Genomic DNA, 16,271 nt, shown 5'->3' with positions numbered 1-16,271 from the left:
ACCAAACAGAATGAGGTCATTTTCTCAGCCCTGGGTTGCACTCACCATGGCCAGGCCGCCGATCTCCTTGACGCACATATAGAGCCTGCAGAGGTCCAGAGGCTTCTTCCCAACGGCCGGCAGGTTCGGGACAGGCGTGCCTCGCTCCTCCATGAAGGACAGGTAGCGGTCCACCCACACTCTCCTCTCGGGCTCCCCGCCCATGTCGTACAGCCTGGTGATCTTCTCGTTGGTCATGGTGGAGGAGCTGTGCTTCTGGAGGGGGCACGAACGAGGGCAGAAAGAGAAGAAGAGTGAGTCAGAGCTCCATAAGGCCATTTCCTTCACAAATAGAGCGACCAGGCCTTGCATAGGGTGAACAAGGTTTGTTCAAAGTTGTGGTGGACTTCCTGTGGATGAGAATTTTGGTCGCATCGGGATGCTTTTGTTCCTCAAGGCCTTTATAGAGTGAACACGTACGCACAGATTCCAGTCTTGACAAACTTTCAGTTAACAACGTAGGTTAACTGAGACATGGATGAACAGAGGCAATCACACTCACACCCACACCCACACACAGCCCACTGGGTTTTAATGGCCGCCCTGTTACTGCGTGTTTCATGAACCGAATTGTAGGTCACAACCAAAGATACAATTAATTGCTGCAAATTTCCATTCCAGAATCCATAGGTTACCAAATGCAGCAGATGAAGAACTTCTCACTTGATTAGCCAACAGCAATACATGACTAAGACCGAATGGAACAGAAATTTGGTCCAGGGCCACATTTCAGGTTGTGCTCCATCCAGTTAGGGCATGACCGTACAAGCTGTCCTGACACAATGGCAAAGCTTCAAGCAAATCCAGGGAGGCAAAATCTGAGTATAGTCAAAAGTTTCCCTAAGCACCAAACTGCAATAGGCAGCAAAAACGGCCACAGTATTATAAAGTTATTTGCAAACCTGCCCTGTGTGCATGTCTATTGATGACAACATACTGGACAGCTGTTACAGGACAGGTGTTGGGCCGTTTCACGCCAGTGGAAGACAGATTTCAGCCAATCGTTGGTGCAGCAACAGAGCCATGGTTACCCGTGGAGACGACTCACGATACACCACAATGTTACTTGTGACAACGACCAACTTTCTCATTAACACAGGGAGCTTGCTCAGAGGAGGCTGGCGAGCAGGCACCAAAGAGCAAGAGAGGGCTCTTCTGAAAAGTTCTCAGATGCACGGAAACATTAGGGGGACATTTTCAAAATGTTATGCTGGAGAGTTATGGGAGAGAGTGTCGGACAGGGATGGAACCACAGTGCCCTAACACCAGTCACCTCAGCACTGGACCGTCTTAATGAGAAAGTCTGGCAAACCATCGACACAGCACACACTATTTTTAACAACGAATATAATACTACGATACCATCAAATCATGAGCATGCTGCCAAAAGAAAGAAAAAAAAAAAAAAAAAAAAGAAAAGACAGGAAAGAGAGAAAAAATGAAAGTCTGCCACTTACAGGGCTGGACGGAGTCTTTGGCCAGGCGGGGCTGCTAATGCTATCGCTTTCATCTCCGTGATACGAGAGACTAGCAGGGCTGGGGGAGAGGGGGCAGGGGGTGGGGGGCTGGGAAACACACTGAGAGCTGAAGCCATCCTGTGGCAGAGAATAAGGGGACAAGACACACCAGGGGCACATGGTGAGTGTTGGCTGGCAGTCGAGAGAGAGTGTGAGAGAGAGGGAGAGAGAGAGAGAGAGAGCGAGAGAGAGAGAGTCCTCGGTCGCTTTTATCCTCGGTTGTTCAGAGAGACCCCTGCCAGGAATTCTGGGAGCTGGACGCGTGCAGTTGTGTCATGGGCTTCTCCGCGTCTCTTACTCTCTCTCTCTCTCTCTCTCTCTCTCTCTTGGTCTTTAGCGTTCTCCTCTTCAGTGGCCTCTCGGCCAGGTCTCAATGTATAATTCAACACATGAACCGATATGATCAGCAATGGGAATTTATTGAAAAAAAAAAAAGAAAAAAAAAAAAGAAAAAAAAAAAGAAGAAGGATGCTGGGTAAATAAACGGAACTCGATAGAGGCAGATAGAGGCGGGAGAGCGGAACGGTCTCTGCGCTTGAGAAGGGAAAAGCCGGCATGCAGAGTCTGGGGCCGGCCCCGTGGCGTGGAACCGGAGACCAGAGCGGGGGCCAACAAGAAGCCGTAGGCCCTCCGTTTGAAACTGAAGCCAGAACCTGCACACATGAGGGCAGAGCTAACTGCTGCTGATGTTGCCATGACAACGTGAAGCACAAGACTGAGAGCCAGACAGGATGAGTAAATGAATACGAACAAAAATATTTAAGTAAACCAAAAAAATAAAAAATCACAAAAAAAATCCAAATCAAACAATACAAAACTGTTGTTTGTATTCTGGACACATGTCAGTTGTATGCAGAGGTTCGTTAACTGCAGAAACTTTGATGCTGTGAGAGCTGGTAACTAAATATTTATGAGGCTTAAGAGTAACAGAGCCATGAGATATAAGAAAGAGCAACATGCAAAACCAAAAAATAAAATAAAATAAAGCAGAAGCATGAAAACTACACATCAGGCGGGCAAATAGGAGGCTTCAAACAACCTGCACCAAGAGACAGGAATTTATTTCTGAACATATTTCTGTCAAACCAAAATCTAGACTGTAAGACTGTATTAACAGTTCAAGGGTAAAAGTGTGACAACAAAATCAAACTCACAGGGAACAGTCGCGTCTTCAGTTAGCAAAGTAATACATTGTTGCTGGAAAAATATAAACAAATACCTTTCCTACAAAGATTGATAAATTAATCTTGAAAATATTACCATATCACTGTGCAAGTAAAAATGAACTGACTACATTACAAGATTTCGAAAACGATAGGCTTAGACAGCCACAGAACATTCCAGAAAGCTTCATGATTCTTTTCATCTTAAACCCACCGGACGTTTATCTCAAAACCTGGCCCTCCCTCGCCTTGCTGCCCGGCCCAAATTCCTGTCAAGGAGCCGGCAGAGCTTCTGTGATCTCAGACTGGCCGTCCTATCAGCTGTCAGCGAACGGTTGGCAGAACACACCCCCCCCTGTCCTCTTGGCCCCTTCCGCTGATGCACATCTCTCCCTGACTATCTGACAGATGTCACCGGAGCAGGCTTTACCGATATTTCCCCCCGAAAATCCCTGATGCTGCAGCCAGTCTTGCTTTCCCGAGCATTCAGCAAAGTGTTAGTGCCATTACAGAAAACCACATGCTTTTAGGACAAGAGAGAAGCCCATTAGGCAGGGAGGCGGGGAGAGAGGGAGAGGGGGGGGGGGAGGGAGGTGTAGAGTGGGGTGGAGAGAGAGGGAGGCAGAGAGGGAGAGTGAGGTGCAGATTGGGGTAGAGAGAGAGGGAGGGAGAGAGAAGGAGGTGTAGAGTGGGGTAGAGAGAGAGAAGAGGGGGTATACAGAAAAAAAGAGGGAGAGGGAGAGTGGGGGGTGTAGAGAAGGGTAGAGAGAGAGACAGGTGTACAGAAAGGAAGAATGAGAGGGAGAGGGGTGTAGACTGGTAGAGGAAAAAAGGAGAGAGGTAGAGTCGGGCAGAAATAGAGTGAGAGGGGTAGAGAGAGAAGGAGAGAAGAGAGAGTAAGGGAATGGGAGAGAAATAGAGAGTTGCAGAGAGGGGTGTAGAGAGGTATAGAGAGAGGGGGAGAAGGAGAGAAGGAGAGAGATTGTGTTCCAGGAGGAGGAGCTCGTACCTTGGCCTTCGGAGGCTCTGTGGGTGGAAGACTCCCCTCCTCTTTGCTGTTGTCGGGTTTCTGCTTTGGGTCAGCGACCATCCCCATGGGCCCTGCGGAGGAGGAACCAGCACCAAGATGAAGGTTACAGCCTCTCCTTTCCATAGCTATCGAACACTGCACACACCCCTGTAATTCTCCAAGAGACTCTGACTTTAATCCCTTCATATCAACTTTGAAATATTTATGTTTATACCAGGAGTAACTGACATGCCTTCAACAAACCAAAAACCTCCGCAATACACTACACTCCCGTCTAACTGTTGAACCATTTCAAATTGAATGTTCGCTGATGACGTTGATTTAATTAAGATAGACACGGGTAGGAAGGAGAGCAATTTTCACTGCAGATAAATCTGCTGATTGTTTTCTGAAAGTTAGGAACAAATATTACATTTATTAAAATGAATTATAACAGCCAAATGTCAAATTGTCAACTTAGCCACCTGTTCTCAGTGTAAATTGCTACATGCTACCTTTTCAGACTTAGCCTTCGCGTTAGCCAGTTTTCTTTTGAAAATAATGACGTATGTTCACCAACATTAGCCAATATTCACCTTGAACACATTTGAGACTTGGTTCTACAGGCTGTATCTGGTTTTTGCCAGAAAAGTACAAACGCAGTCGGACACGACTAGCAATGTTATTGCAACTGCTTACCTGAGGGTGGGGCATTGTAGGGCGGGCCTTGGGGCGTCATCCTCCCAGAGCTGTTCCCGGTGGGCTGACTGTAGGGGGCGCTGGACCCCAGCCCGCCCATCTGGTTCATGTTGGGGTAACCGCTCTGCCTGTAACCGAGAAAGCAGAACCACCATTTTAAAGAGGGTCCTAGATGGCAGAACCTACCGGAAGCCTGAGGCTCCACCCAGCGCAGCTCTCAGGGTCTTAGAATGCATGCAAGCCTCTCCACCACGACAACGTAACAGCACAGTGAGAGAGGCAAGTAAGTAAGGAAGTTTGGAAGATCACTCCGGGCATCGCACACCCTGGGAAAGTCACCGTTAAGATCTCTTCACATTCCCTCCAAACCCAGAAACACAACCAACACCAAAAAATCCCACCAATCAACTTGGGTTCATTATCGTTCGCTCTCATCTCTGACTGTGCAGAGCCAGCACCAGAGAACATATCTGCTGTAAAACTTAAGAGGAGTTAAAAGAACATTCAGCTAAAGGCAAAACAATGTTATTAAAGCAATGGTTATTGGGCCATGCAGGCCAAAAGAGCTTGTTGATTAGAAAGATTTGGCATAGCCGAGAGCTTGGTTTAGTGTTGTTATTCGCTGTCGTGCCAAAACAGATTTGCTAAATACAATAAAACAGATGTGTCTGAGTGGTACTGTAACATAATGGGTGACATACTGTAAGGGGTTGTCCACCAACCTCCCAGAAGAGTAAAATTAGAATTCTGAAGGTGTATGTCTGGAGGAACAGTTCCTATTTTTATTTTTTACTTCTAATGACGACTTGAAAAGGAATCCCCCTTTTACCCGGTTCGGTTGTTTACAGGAAGTTGACGGCCCCCAGCACTGCAGCTGGCAGGGGAAGTGTCTCCACAATGGTCTGGAGTAACAGGCTCTGACAGCTGTGCTTCCCGCTGGTCGCCATGGTGCCAGGATAACAGAAGCACAGGGCACAGAGGGGATGTCAGTCACAGTGACACCCTGCTCTATGCCCCGCCCCCCCAATGTCAGGCAGAGAGGAAGGGGGCCACAGGAATGGGCGTAAAAGAGGGGGGGGGGGGGGGTGTTTCCTGACGCAGTGGAAGGAACGCTATGAATTATATATTGGAATCAATCTGCTTTTCAAAGCACTGCAGCCACTAAAAGGCTCTGACTCAACCAAAACAAAAACAATTCTAACTAAATAAAAGCGTGGAATGAAAGAGCAGCTTTTAACATATTAAATCCTTTAAAAAAAAAAAAGAAAAAAAAAGAGAGTCCAAACATCAAACGGCTCGAAAGGAGAAAAGCCATTTATTCTCCTCGTTTATTAAAAGAGACCCTTCCTGCCAAGGCTCCCGTTAAACAAGGCTGGGGGCGGGCATGGATTCTTGACATTCAAGCGCTTCTTATTTACTTAGCAAATGTAGTTACTGAGGGGGCTGAAAATGAATTATTTGGCGAGGATTTGCCCAAAAGGCTTTTTTTTTTCCTCTCGTATTTTATTTTATTTATTTATTTTTTTCACTCCGCTTTGATTCCGATTTCTTTAGCTTGCTTTTCTCTAAGTGCTTTTTCCATTTCCATTTCTCTCCGGGAGAATTTCGAGTCACTGCCATCCCCAGCACAACTCAGCAGGCGCAGTTCTTAAGAGGGAACGGTAGCCAAGGTTAACTCGGCCGTCTGTCAGTCACACACACACCCCCCCCACCACCGATACTACGGCTGCCAGCACACACCCCCGCTCCCCACCGCGCTCACTCAGGTCAATCAATGATGAATTCACTGGCACAGGAGAAGTAGCTCTTTAGTAACAGACAGACGCACATGCACACAGACACACAAATGCACTCGCACACAAATGCACTCAGACGCACAGACACACAAAAGCACACACAAATGCACTCACATGCAGACGCACACACACACACACAAACGCACACAAGCACACACCCCCCACACACACACAGCCGCACGTACACATGCGCACACACACATAATATACTACATTTTTGAAGGAATGCCAAACAATTAGCTCAATATTTCAAAAACGTTCGCCTCACACTAATCGATAAACGAGGGGAAACAGAGCCGTGCTCCTATGGTGAGGGAGACAGTGCCGGGAGGACTTCCAAAATCATCCTCGCTGGTCCTCATCAGATTAGCCTTTTTTGCTGCGCGTGCAAATCGACCCAAAAAAATTCAGGTTTGGTCTTGTGTTCACCTCCACACCTAGGCCGTGTGAGGATTGCTATGGTAACATGCTCGTGGTTCTAGAACGGAAGAGGGGGCGTGGGGGGGTGGGGGTGATCTGAAACCTCTGTCAGACAGCTTTAATTAAGCTCACCAACCTCACACGAGCAACATCTAAGAGCAGGCAAAAAGACACGGCAGCACTTCAAAAAGAATACAAAAAGAAAAGAAATGCTAATGAGCGCAGGAGGGAGGGAGAGGGGGAGCGGGGGGGTTATTATGCGCGCGATGCGTTCTCCTTTAGCTTTGTTTTTTTCCCGAGCCACCAAATCTTTAATCAGCAGGCTGCGGATTTTGGACCCAGATGCGTCGCGTTGCCCGCAGGACCGCTGCAGGGCTCTGGGAGGGTGAGCCGCGATTCAGCATCGCCTTGTTCGCTCTCTCTCTCTCTCTCTCTCTCTCCCGCTCGCTCGCTCGGCTCTGCCCCCCGGCCAAGAGCCGGCGGGAAACGCCACGGCAACCGGGCCTTCCCGCGAGGCCGAGGGTGAGCCCTCCGAGCGCCTGACCTGACATTCGCGTCGGCGCTCAATGACACGGGGAGAGCGTTCAGAAAGCGTCTTGGCGCTGCACAAAACCATCTCCAGCGCAAGACAAAATCCCCCCAGCTTAATGAAGTCCAGGATCGCCTTAGGTGTGCAGTGTAAGCAGTATTCTGAAAGATAAAGAGAAATGCCTACTATAGAAATAAACGTGAATGGTAAGTTCTGTTCAACTGATAGTATTATCGTATGTGGTAGTGTACAGGGCCCACAAAATGTATGGATACATGAGGGCTAATGTTTGAACCATCTGGTCACACGTCTAAGTGATGTTTCAGAAACCTCAAACGATTCCAACAGCGATACTCGTTTCCGCTTGGTGTCAACATTGAACGTTCTTTCTTAGACGTGACATGTTGACAAACAAATTCCAGCTGAATTACCCTTTACTTTTGCTTCATTTGCGCTAAAAAAAGAAATGCAGGATAGTGGCAGTTTATCACATCACCGAGTCCAATTAGCCTATATTCAAAAGGGATCTTTATTTGATCAAATACATATTGAGATATCATATCGATTTAAACCAACACATTTATATTTCAAAAGGACCCTTTACTTTCAAATGGGTATTTTAAGGCGCAAAGGAATGGTGATATTTTATCACCTCATTAATGCACAGTTTTTATGATAGTGCGGCAATGTTTTTTTATTTTTTTATTTTTTTAAGGAGAGCAGACAGCTCACCCTCCTTGCATATTTTCTCTCTCTTTATTCAGACAGGGGAGAAGCAGAGAGAGTAACGGATAAAGGTGAGACCAAGGTGTGGGAACTCACACCCTCAGCCACACAGGGGGAGAGTCTTATACTGGTTGACACCTGGCTGCCCTACACAGTACTGTGCTACACACCAAGATATTAAAATAATCACACCAAAATGAACACATTTTCCCTCAAAATTCACCTCTTACTCTCCTGAAACTTTTCACTGAATTTGCCATTTAATCCCTTCACTTGCAAGCTACAGTAGTAAGAAAATCAGATCCTGAGACACGTAAATTTAGGAGACCAATTAGAACAACTTTGGTATGGAAAGCTAGCACTAGCATAGTACATAACACCAAGTCAGTGATGAACTCAGGTACATGAGTTCATCAATTGCTTAGCTTAATCTTCATTTAAAAAAGATGAATATGGATATTTTATGAATCTAGCAGTCAAGGGGACCATTGGGTTCCTGCTATGACAATGTAGGTTATCTGCTTGTTATAAGCAGAGCAATATGAGTGAAAATAAACTCAACACAATTTCACAAAAAATTCCCAGACCGATTATCTGGAAAGCAAAAGTACTAACGGCATCATTTCTTGGAAAAGATTTTCACCAAATTGTTGTGGAGGTCTAGAAACAGTATTGTGTGGAGACAACTGAGTGGATCAATAAAATGGCATACTACATAAAAACAACCAGTGCTTTGGCCAGCACAGAAAAACATGCTGTATAAAGTTAATATATATAATGTCTAAATAACAAGCACCAGCACAGACAGGGAAAAAAAATGTACTTGTCAGAAAAAAATCTAATGAGATTGTCAATGAACAAAGACAAATTATCAGCAAAAACCTAACCTGTTTACTTGATATATCATAATAAACTGCATTGCTGTCACAACAGTGATATTTAAGTGTGCAGCAACAAGGTTATATGCTAGACATTCAACGCAACAAGTATCAAGAAACGCTGCAACAATGGTTTGTTTTTCTTGGGAAAATCTTGTTTATTAGCTGCGGGCGGCGGTTTAGACTAGCAAAGCAAATTTTGTGAATTTGGCCATCGCCAAATTGCCGTCATGGTGAAATGTCCACCCAGGCCTCCAGAACTTAAAGAGCCTTAAGGACCTTCATCCTGCTCAGGAAATCAATCTGACCTCTAAATGGAGTGTGTGCAAATAACATTAAAAAAATTACTCACAGGGTTAGTCGATCGAAGTGGGATCAGTCATCTCATTAATTTGTATGGCAGGGATCATCAAATCATGTTCCTCAAGGGGCAAAAAATGCTGGATTTCCACCCTCCCTTTACCTGAAAAGTCAGGTGTGAACACAGTCTGGCCAATCAGTAGCACTAATTGTTGAGTTAATTACCCGGGAGAAAAACCAGGGTGATCTGGATTTGATGGCCAGATTTGATAATCCCTGTTGTATGTCGTTGGGCCTCCTGAAGATCACGTTCTTGAGATGGTTTTTGGGCTTTGGTTCGTCTCTCCCCCTTTATGTTTGGTGTCTTAACATGGCATTCTTCTTTTGAATCCTCTGTATCCTGCTAATAATCCTGATCACCGGTTAAGAGGTGAGGGAATAATCAACAGCTTCTCAGACCAGTCCTTTCCTACTTCTTCAATTTCCTCCAGAACATTTCCACTGGGAAGCAAAGTCAACTGCACTCCACAAAATAAAGACTGGGCAAGATCTGATGTCGAGTCTATAAAATCCGCACCAGTTACTGTATAACAATGTATAATAAACCACACTTTATGTCTCATACTTTTGAATGTCACCCAATTATGAAGTATGAAATGGTCGCAAAAAGAGGGAACAAGAGCTTCGGTTTTTGAATGTCAGGAGGATGAAGACGGGCCAGAACAGTGGCGTCTCGAAGAGACCACTTTTCCTGTCGTCTGGCTTTTGTAGGACGTCGGAGAACCCAATGGAAGATTGACAGCTCTCCTTATTCAACAGAGCAGTGCACACAACATCACGCCGGTTCTTATTGACAGCGAATCCATCTCTTAATCGTTCTTCGGCGTTTACATGCTCCGCTATACAAGCAGACACAAGCCATTAATCTCAAAGTGCCAAAAACTACTTATTAACAAATACCGTCAAACAGAGTGCAGAAGAGGACATTGCTATATACAGACAGCTCCTACTCGCTTCAGTTTTTATACACTTTATATATTGAACGCTTTCTTATACAGTACCTGCACTTAGGAAGTGATTGAATACATCTGACCAATCAGAAACAGCTAATAAAACCGACGGTCCAATTACTTTTGGTCTTCTAAAATAGTGGGTAATATGTATAAAAAGGGACGTCATTTCAACAAGGCTTACCCGATATGGATGTAAATACCCTCAAATTAAAGGTGCACTTCAATCCCATAGTCTGTTTGGTTTAATTTAAAATCCAATGTGCCAGAAATGGTACTGCTGTCCAAATACTTATGGACCTCACTGTATATTATATTATATTGATTCCAATTTCTCTTATATTATAAACATATATTGGGACATTATATAAAAAGCTAAACTAAAACGAGACACGAGTACAATGAATCGACCGCCATTCTTGACTTTTAATCCCTGATTTGATGATTACGACACAGCGAATATTGGATGTTGCGACAGCTGGTCTCTTGCGGTTGCCTCTTCCAGCCTGTCAGCAGCCGCGGCTGTGATGGATGGAGGGAGAGTCTCGCCATAATCATCGCATCCTTTCCATCGGCTTTAAGCGGAAACCAGTGGGCTGTATTTTCCAACTGTATATCCCACAGTGCACTGTGCCTTAATTATTGTGGGTGCGAGGTGTTATTTACCATCAGAGTAAAATCAATGTGATTCTCATAAAACTATGCATGAACGTCTGAAAATAAATGATACAGTAAGGTATAGACAGAGAAGCCTTGTTTATGAGTCAGCCAGACTGCTTCACAGTTCCACCCAACACAGCTCTGAATCCAGACAAGCTCCGCCCCCCCCTGGCCCCAGAAACCATGCAATCAAGTTTAATATGTGCCATGCACATGGTCACCGCGGGGTTAGTGCCAGAGCCAACATGGTCGCCCTCGTTACGCAGTTTCCGAAGAGCGGCTCGCTCCAGACTGACAGCAGAGCCTGGGAAGCATACGGCGGGCAGGACAGAGGTCGGCAGCGCCGTGACCTACCCGTACGGCTCAGGCTGGTGCATCATGGGAGGTGCCTGAGCGTTGCTGTAGTTCAATTGCTGAGGCTGAGTTTGGGGGAGGGGGGTAGGTAGGGGTCGTGTCCCTGACCCAGCCTGGCTGGGGTAGACAGGGGACCTTGCATACAGAGGCCTAGAGCAGGGGCAAGAGAACAGCTTCTTTGGTGTAACCCTTTAAGGTGTGAGATCACAAATATGCGATTAGAATAGATTCAGTTTTTAACCGAACAACACTGATTTAGGTATCACTACTGGCAATTTGAAAGCAGTCGAGCATCGAGTTGAAGTTAGAATTGGAAGTTGAAATAGAATTCTGAAAATATAAATCAACCTTCAGCACAGCCTGTAGGCTATCCAAACTAAATACAACTTCCTTTTTTTAATAAGGAGAGCAGGACCCAAACTGAAATTCTCTCAAGGTGTCACTTCAGTCATATGAAAAACTATGCAAAGCCGAGAATGCACTGCTTCTCCAATACTTCCCCTGTGCTTTCGCAACAGATTACATTTTCAAATTACATTTTCGGTTTGTCGCTACATTCTTCTAGAGATATCGCTGATCACTGAAATGCATAAATAAAAGCCATACACACTAAGCTGTTGATACAGGCTAATCTTTGAGCGCTAAGCTAGTTTGTATTTTACTGTGTGGAATCTGAATTCAGCTCCATTTCAGCATTGCACAGGAGAGGAAAAGTATGTTTAATGATAAAAATCTGGGAGCAGATAGGAAGTGAGGACTACACGGCTTCAATGGCAAATTTAAAAATACAAATGCTCTGGCAAAATAGTAAATGGCCTAAAGGCTTAATGAGAGCGATTTGTAAATGTTTTGATGGCTTTTGTATTCGCAAATTTAAAAAACCCCCAAAAAACGTAAATAGCAGGCATAAAGCACTCATTGAGAAGGAGAATAACCAATAGTGTCACAGCATTAATGACATGGAAGAATTGGTGCACCCAAAAATAGAACATCACATTTCCAATTCTGAATGAAGAAAAGACGACCAGAGCAAAAGAGATGATTTTGTTTCAAGACAATTAGGCAAACAAAGAATATGACCTTTCTTGAATTCCTCCCAATAAGATTAGTGTTACAGATGCACTGCAATGTCTTTCAGTGTCGATTACAAAACCAGTACACGTCTCGCTGAGGAACTTCTTCAGTCATCCAGACCAGAGGAAGAACGCTGAATGAGACTTTAAAGGAAGCTAAAAGCGCAGCCTGCTACGCCCACCGAACGTGTTGCTTCTTTCATCCTTCAACGTGACCCAGCAAAGCGTGTTCAGTGCAAAAACTGAGCCAGCTTGCCTGCGTGTTTTCCAGAAACTTATTTTCTCTGAATTCCTCAAGGTTTTGCGTCGCTGCTAACCTTGAACAGGAAAACGTGGAATGTACATTCTGGGCGTGAGTTCTTTAAAATACCTCTTTCAGCATGTTCTCACACCACGGTCCGCTTAAAATTCCCTGGCCAAAACTACTTCATTGCCATTGGCTGAGAATACTTAAGGGGAACCCACCCCCCTGAAATTCATTCAGCACAAAAAGTAAGGAACACTAGTGAACCGTGTTCGTCCATCACTACCTGGTAGTTCCATACACATATACACAGTAAAAAGGTTCTAACCCAATAACAGAGCAGGACCAGTACCAATAATTCACTATCCTAGCTGAAAACCAAGATCACGGTCTCCATGGTCCACCTTATGAAATTTGAATTGCTTAAGAGATACATGGTTTATCTCTGGTCAGACCAGGAACTAGTCTTGTTGCTTATCTTCTGATTTACAATGTGAAAACCCAATGGAAATGCATCTGATAATTGGGCTAGTTTAATGCAGTGGTCTTCACTCCTGGTCCAAGAGAGCTGCAGGGTCTGCTGCCTTGTGTTTTTGCCTTAATATCAGCAACCAATGCTGACCCAAGAGGTGAGTTAACCGCTTCCATTGATCAATTAACCCATTGAGTCCCAAGTCCTTTCAGACTCACACATAACTACTGTAAAATCCCAGAATCTCTCAACCGCTTTCAACCAATCAATATGACTGCTGTACTATTGTTTTGAGCCCCTATTAAAACCCTCAAAAATGTTCTCAATTTTGTCCACCAAAGCCAAAGTTTTGGGTGGAGCCACTTCATATTAGGTTTGAGACTGAAAGGGTAAAGTGCCATGTAACAAAAAAGCCAGTACACCCTGGGGCTCTCCAGGGCCAGGAGTGAGGACCACTGGTTTAATGCATTTTTACGGTCGGGCCACATCTCCAGACTGACCTGCCCTGCATGGACCCGGCTGCAGCCTGCATGGCTCCCATCCCCGGCTCCTGTGCCTTGCGGGTGGTGTTGGCCGGAGGCGGCCCCATTCCTGGGCCGGCCGGCTGGGGCATGCTGGGAGAGCTGGGGGCCATGCTGCTCCCGCTGCCCGAGTAGGGGCGGCCCCCCGCGCCCGCTCCGGGGCCCCGCCCGGCCGGGACGGGGCCGCTGGGCTGCCCGGGGCCCTGGCCGTGCATGGGGCTGCTGGCGTTCATGCCCAGGCTGTTGCCCATGCCCGACCCTGGACCGCTGTAGTTGGCGCCCGGGGCCCCTCCGTAGTTGGCCGGCCGGGGGGTAGTTACCTGCCAGGGACAAGAGAGGGCAGAGCACAACTGAGTCACCGACTGCGGGATTAAAAAACGAAGGTTTCAGCTGTCAAAATAAGTCCAGTATTCATATCAGGGGATTCAAGACATCAAGAGTCATTCATGTCAGACACGTCAGACAAAAAAAAAAAAAAAAACACGAGACTGCATCGCACGTATTCTCTGTTTTTAATAAGGCACGGTGTTCAGATAAGGGAGCCTCGTGAATGGAATTTGGGTAAGATGCTTGCGCTCAAGAGCAATTTGATAATGTCCTTCTGTAATGGAATCTTGGCAGTTCAATTTGCATATGTCATCTCATATCTAACAAACAACTAGAAGAGTTGAAATTTTGCCCGAATCTACTCTGAAAACACTTCATGCAACACACCACATTAACATTAAAGGCATGGTGGCGAATATGTATTGGGCCTGAAAACAATTTCAGTTAGCAGTAAGTTAATTTACTCCCTTACGTAGCACTGCAGCCCAAAATACGTTCGCTCTACACATTTACGCAACAGTCAAATTAATCAGTTGAGACAATTCAATAAAACCATACCGATGATAAATCCTTATTTAGCTTCTGTCGTCATCTCAAACATTATAGTATTTTTGGTTGCAATCATGATTGGGTGTACATGCATTCCTTAATGGTACATAGAGAATACCTAAAGGGCATTATGTGAACGTGCAAACCACATTAAACAGTCTAAAAATAATAATTTCAGTAACCTATTCAGACCTTTAATTTTATTTAAAGAGAGATACTAAGCGAACTACTCTTCCATAGTTAGGAAGCCCCTGTAAGCTTAGTCTGTGATCGGAGAAAACCACCAAATCCAATGTACAAAAACACAGCTCATTTAAAGTCCATCTTCCATGCTGCAGTTGCAAATGTAAAAGAACAGTGGTCTCCACTGTCACTAAAATCTATACATTTCCAATGACAAGCACAGAGTTTCAGAAATGACAAATTAGTGAACTTTGGTTTTTTCTGTCCAGTTTAGCTCTTTATGTACAGTTGTCCTTCACTTTTCTGCAAACCAGTGGCAATTTGACAATGTACAGGGCACACAGTCGCAAAGGAGCGACTGCCAATCAGACAAAAATCTCTAACAGTGGTAGCCTGCGGGCACCAGGCACGCTACCTTATCCCTAGCAGGACAAAGCCCGTTCTCATGGAGGTAGCTGTAGCAGGCTAATGACATACCCAACATTCAAACCAGCAATGCCTGGGATACAGGTCTCTCAGCCTGTGGTTACACCAAAAAAAGAAAGAAAAAATAATAATCGGAGTGTCAGTAAAACCTATTAATTACTTTCCAGCTCAGAGATCACTGCATTCAGCACAAAAACACCTCTCAAAGTGAGTTGCTTTTTCAGTGTTTGAGGATATTCTACATGGCATCTCCCTTCTGGGAGGGGATTTTTATCAATAATGTCATAGTTTGCTTTAAAAAGTTTGGGAGAAAATCGAATGTGGCTTATTTGATCCAAAATGTTGAAGATGCATGCTCTCTGGTGTCACATAGAAGTAAAATTTTAAAATCTTCTTCATCTCGCACTCTTTACGAGATTTACACCATATTTAGGCTGACTGTTTTACAGACTCTGAAAGTAGAAGCATTTGAGCCTTTAGTGTAAATATAAATCTGAGTTGTTGGGCCTGGGAAAATGAGACTTTTTTTTTTTTTTTTTTTTTTTTCTGTGGCGTGTGCTTCAGAGGTCCCTCCTGGGTTTAAATCAAGTTCTGTAGTTCTTTGAAAAATCCACTAAAAAATTTAGTTTCTCCGTGTGAATTTTTCTTTCATTTTCTTTTTTTCCACCCTGGGTGTTTCAGAGCACTAAGAGTCGCTGGTGCTCGGCCAAGGACCACTTCAAGGGCAATTAGTGAGGTTTCTCATGTCCAACCTTCCTACCCTCAAGCTGTTCAAAGGTTGAAATCTTTAACCCAGACCGTTGCCACATGTTTCTTTAGACCTAAAATGTTTTTTTTTTGTTCTGCGTCACATTTCAAGCGGAAAAGAAGCACTTTTGATGTCACAGCGTCTTATGGGCGTCTCTTATGTAAACCCCATGAATTGCAGATAAAAGGGGTCTTATGGAGAAAAGCCAATGGCTCTTCCCTTCTCTGTAGTTATTCCTGCTCCTCCGTACACAAGCTTTTGCCATCAGGAGGGGAGGGATTTATAGTGCTGGACTGGGTGTGAGATCATGCAGAAAACCCCAGTCAGCAGAGAGCAAGTATGAGCGAGAGAGAGAAGGATAGATAGATAGAGAGAGAGAGAGAGAGAGAGAGAGAGAGAGAGAGAGAGAGAGAGAGAGAGAGAGAGAGAGAGAGAGAGAGAGAGAGAGAGAGAGAGAGAGAGAGAGAGAGAGAGAGAGAGAGAGAGAGAGAGAGAGAGAGAGAGAGAGAGAGAGAGAGAGAGAGAATGAGTAGTAGCTAGAGAGAGGGCTCATTCCAATAGCTTATTTTTCTTAACCTTGCTCTTGACCCGGAAATCGATTGAGGTCCGCCATCTTTAAGGAAATTCC

The 16,271-nt window shown here is 45.0% G+C and overlaps 1 protein-coding gene across 1 annotated transcript in view; it reads right to left on the bottom strand.

The window, feature by feature from the left end:
- The window catches only part of arid1b (AT-rich interactive domain 1B), a 118,808-nt gene that overhangs the window by 12,946 nt on the left and 89,591 nt on the right, over nt 1–16,271 (bottom strand). Inside the window, exons 8-13 of the mRNA XM_061242354.1 lie at nt 13,390–13,730; nt 11,101–11,250; nt 4,428–4,555; nt 3,729–3,820; nt 1,497–1,634; nt 46–255 (exon numbers count right to left, since the gene is read on the bottom strand). Of these exons, the coding sequence (XP_061098338.1) occupies nt 46–255; nt 1,497–1,634; nt 3,729–3,820; nt 4,428–4,555; nt 11,101–11,250; nt 13,390–13,730 (1,059 nt within the window). The remainder of the gene's footprint in view (nt 1–45; nt 256–1,496; nt 1,635–3,728; nt 3,821–4,427; nt 4,556–11,100; nt 11,251–13,389; nt 13,731–16,271) is intronic.

The sequence above is a fragment of the Conger conger genome, chromosome 5, assembly GCF_963514075.1.
Source record: "Conger conger chromosome 5, fConCon1.1, whole genome shotgun sequence".
NCBI classification, from domain to species: domain Eukaryota; kingdom Metazoa; phylum Chordata; class Actinopteri; order Anguilliformes; family Congridae; genus Conger; species Conger conger.
This window is presented reverse-complemented; position numbering and strand designations above follow the sequence as displayed.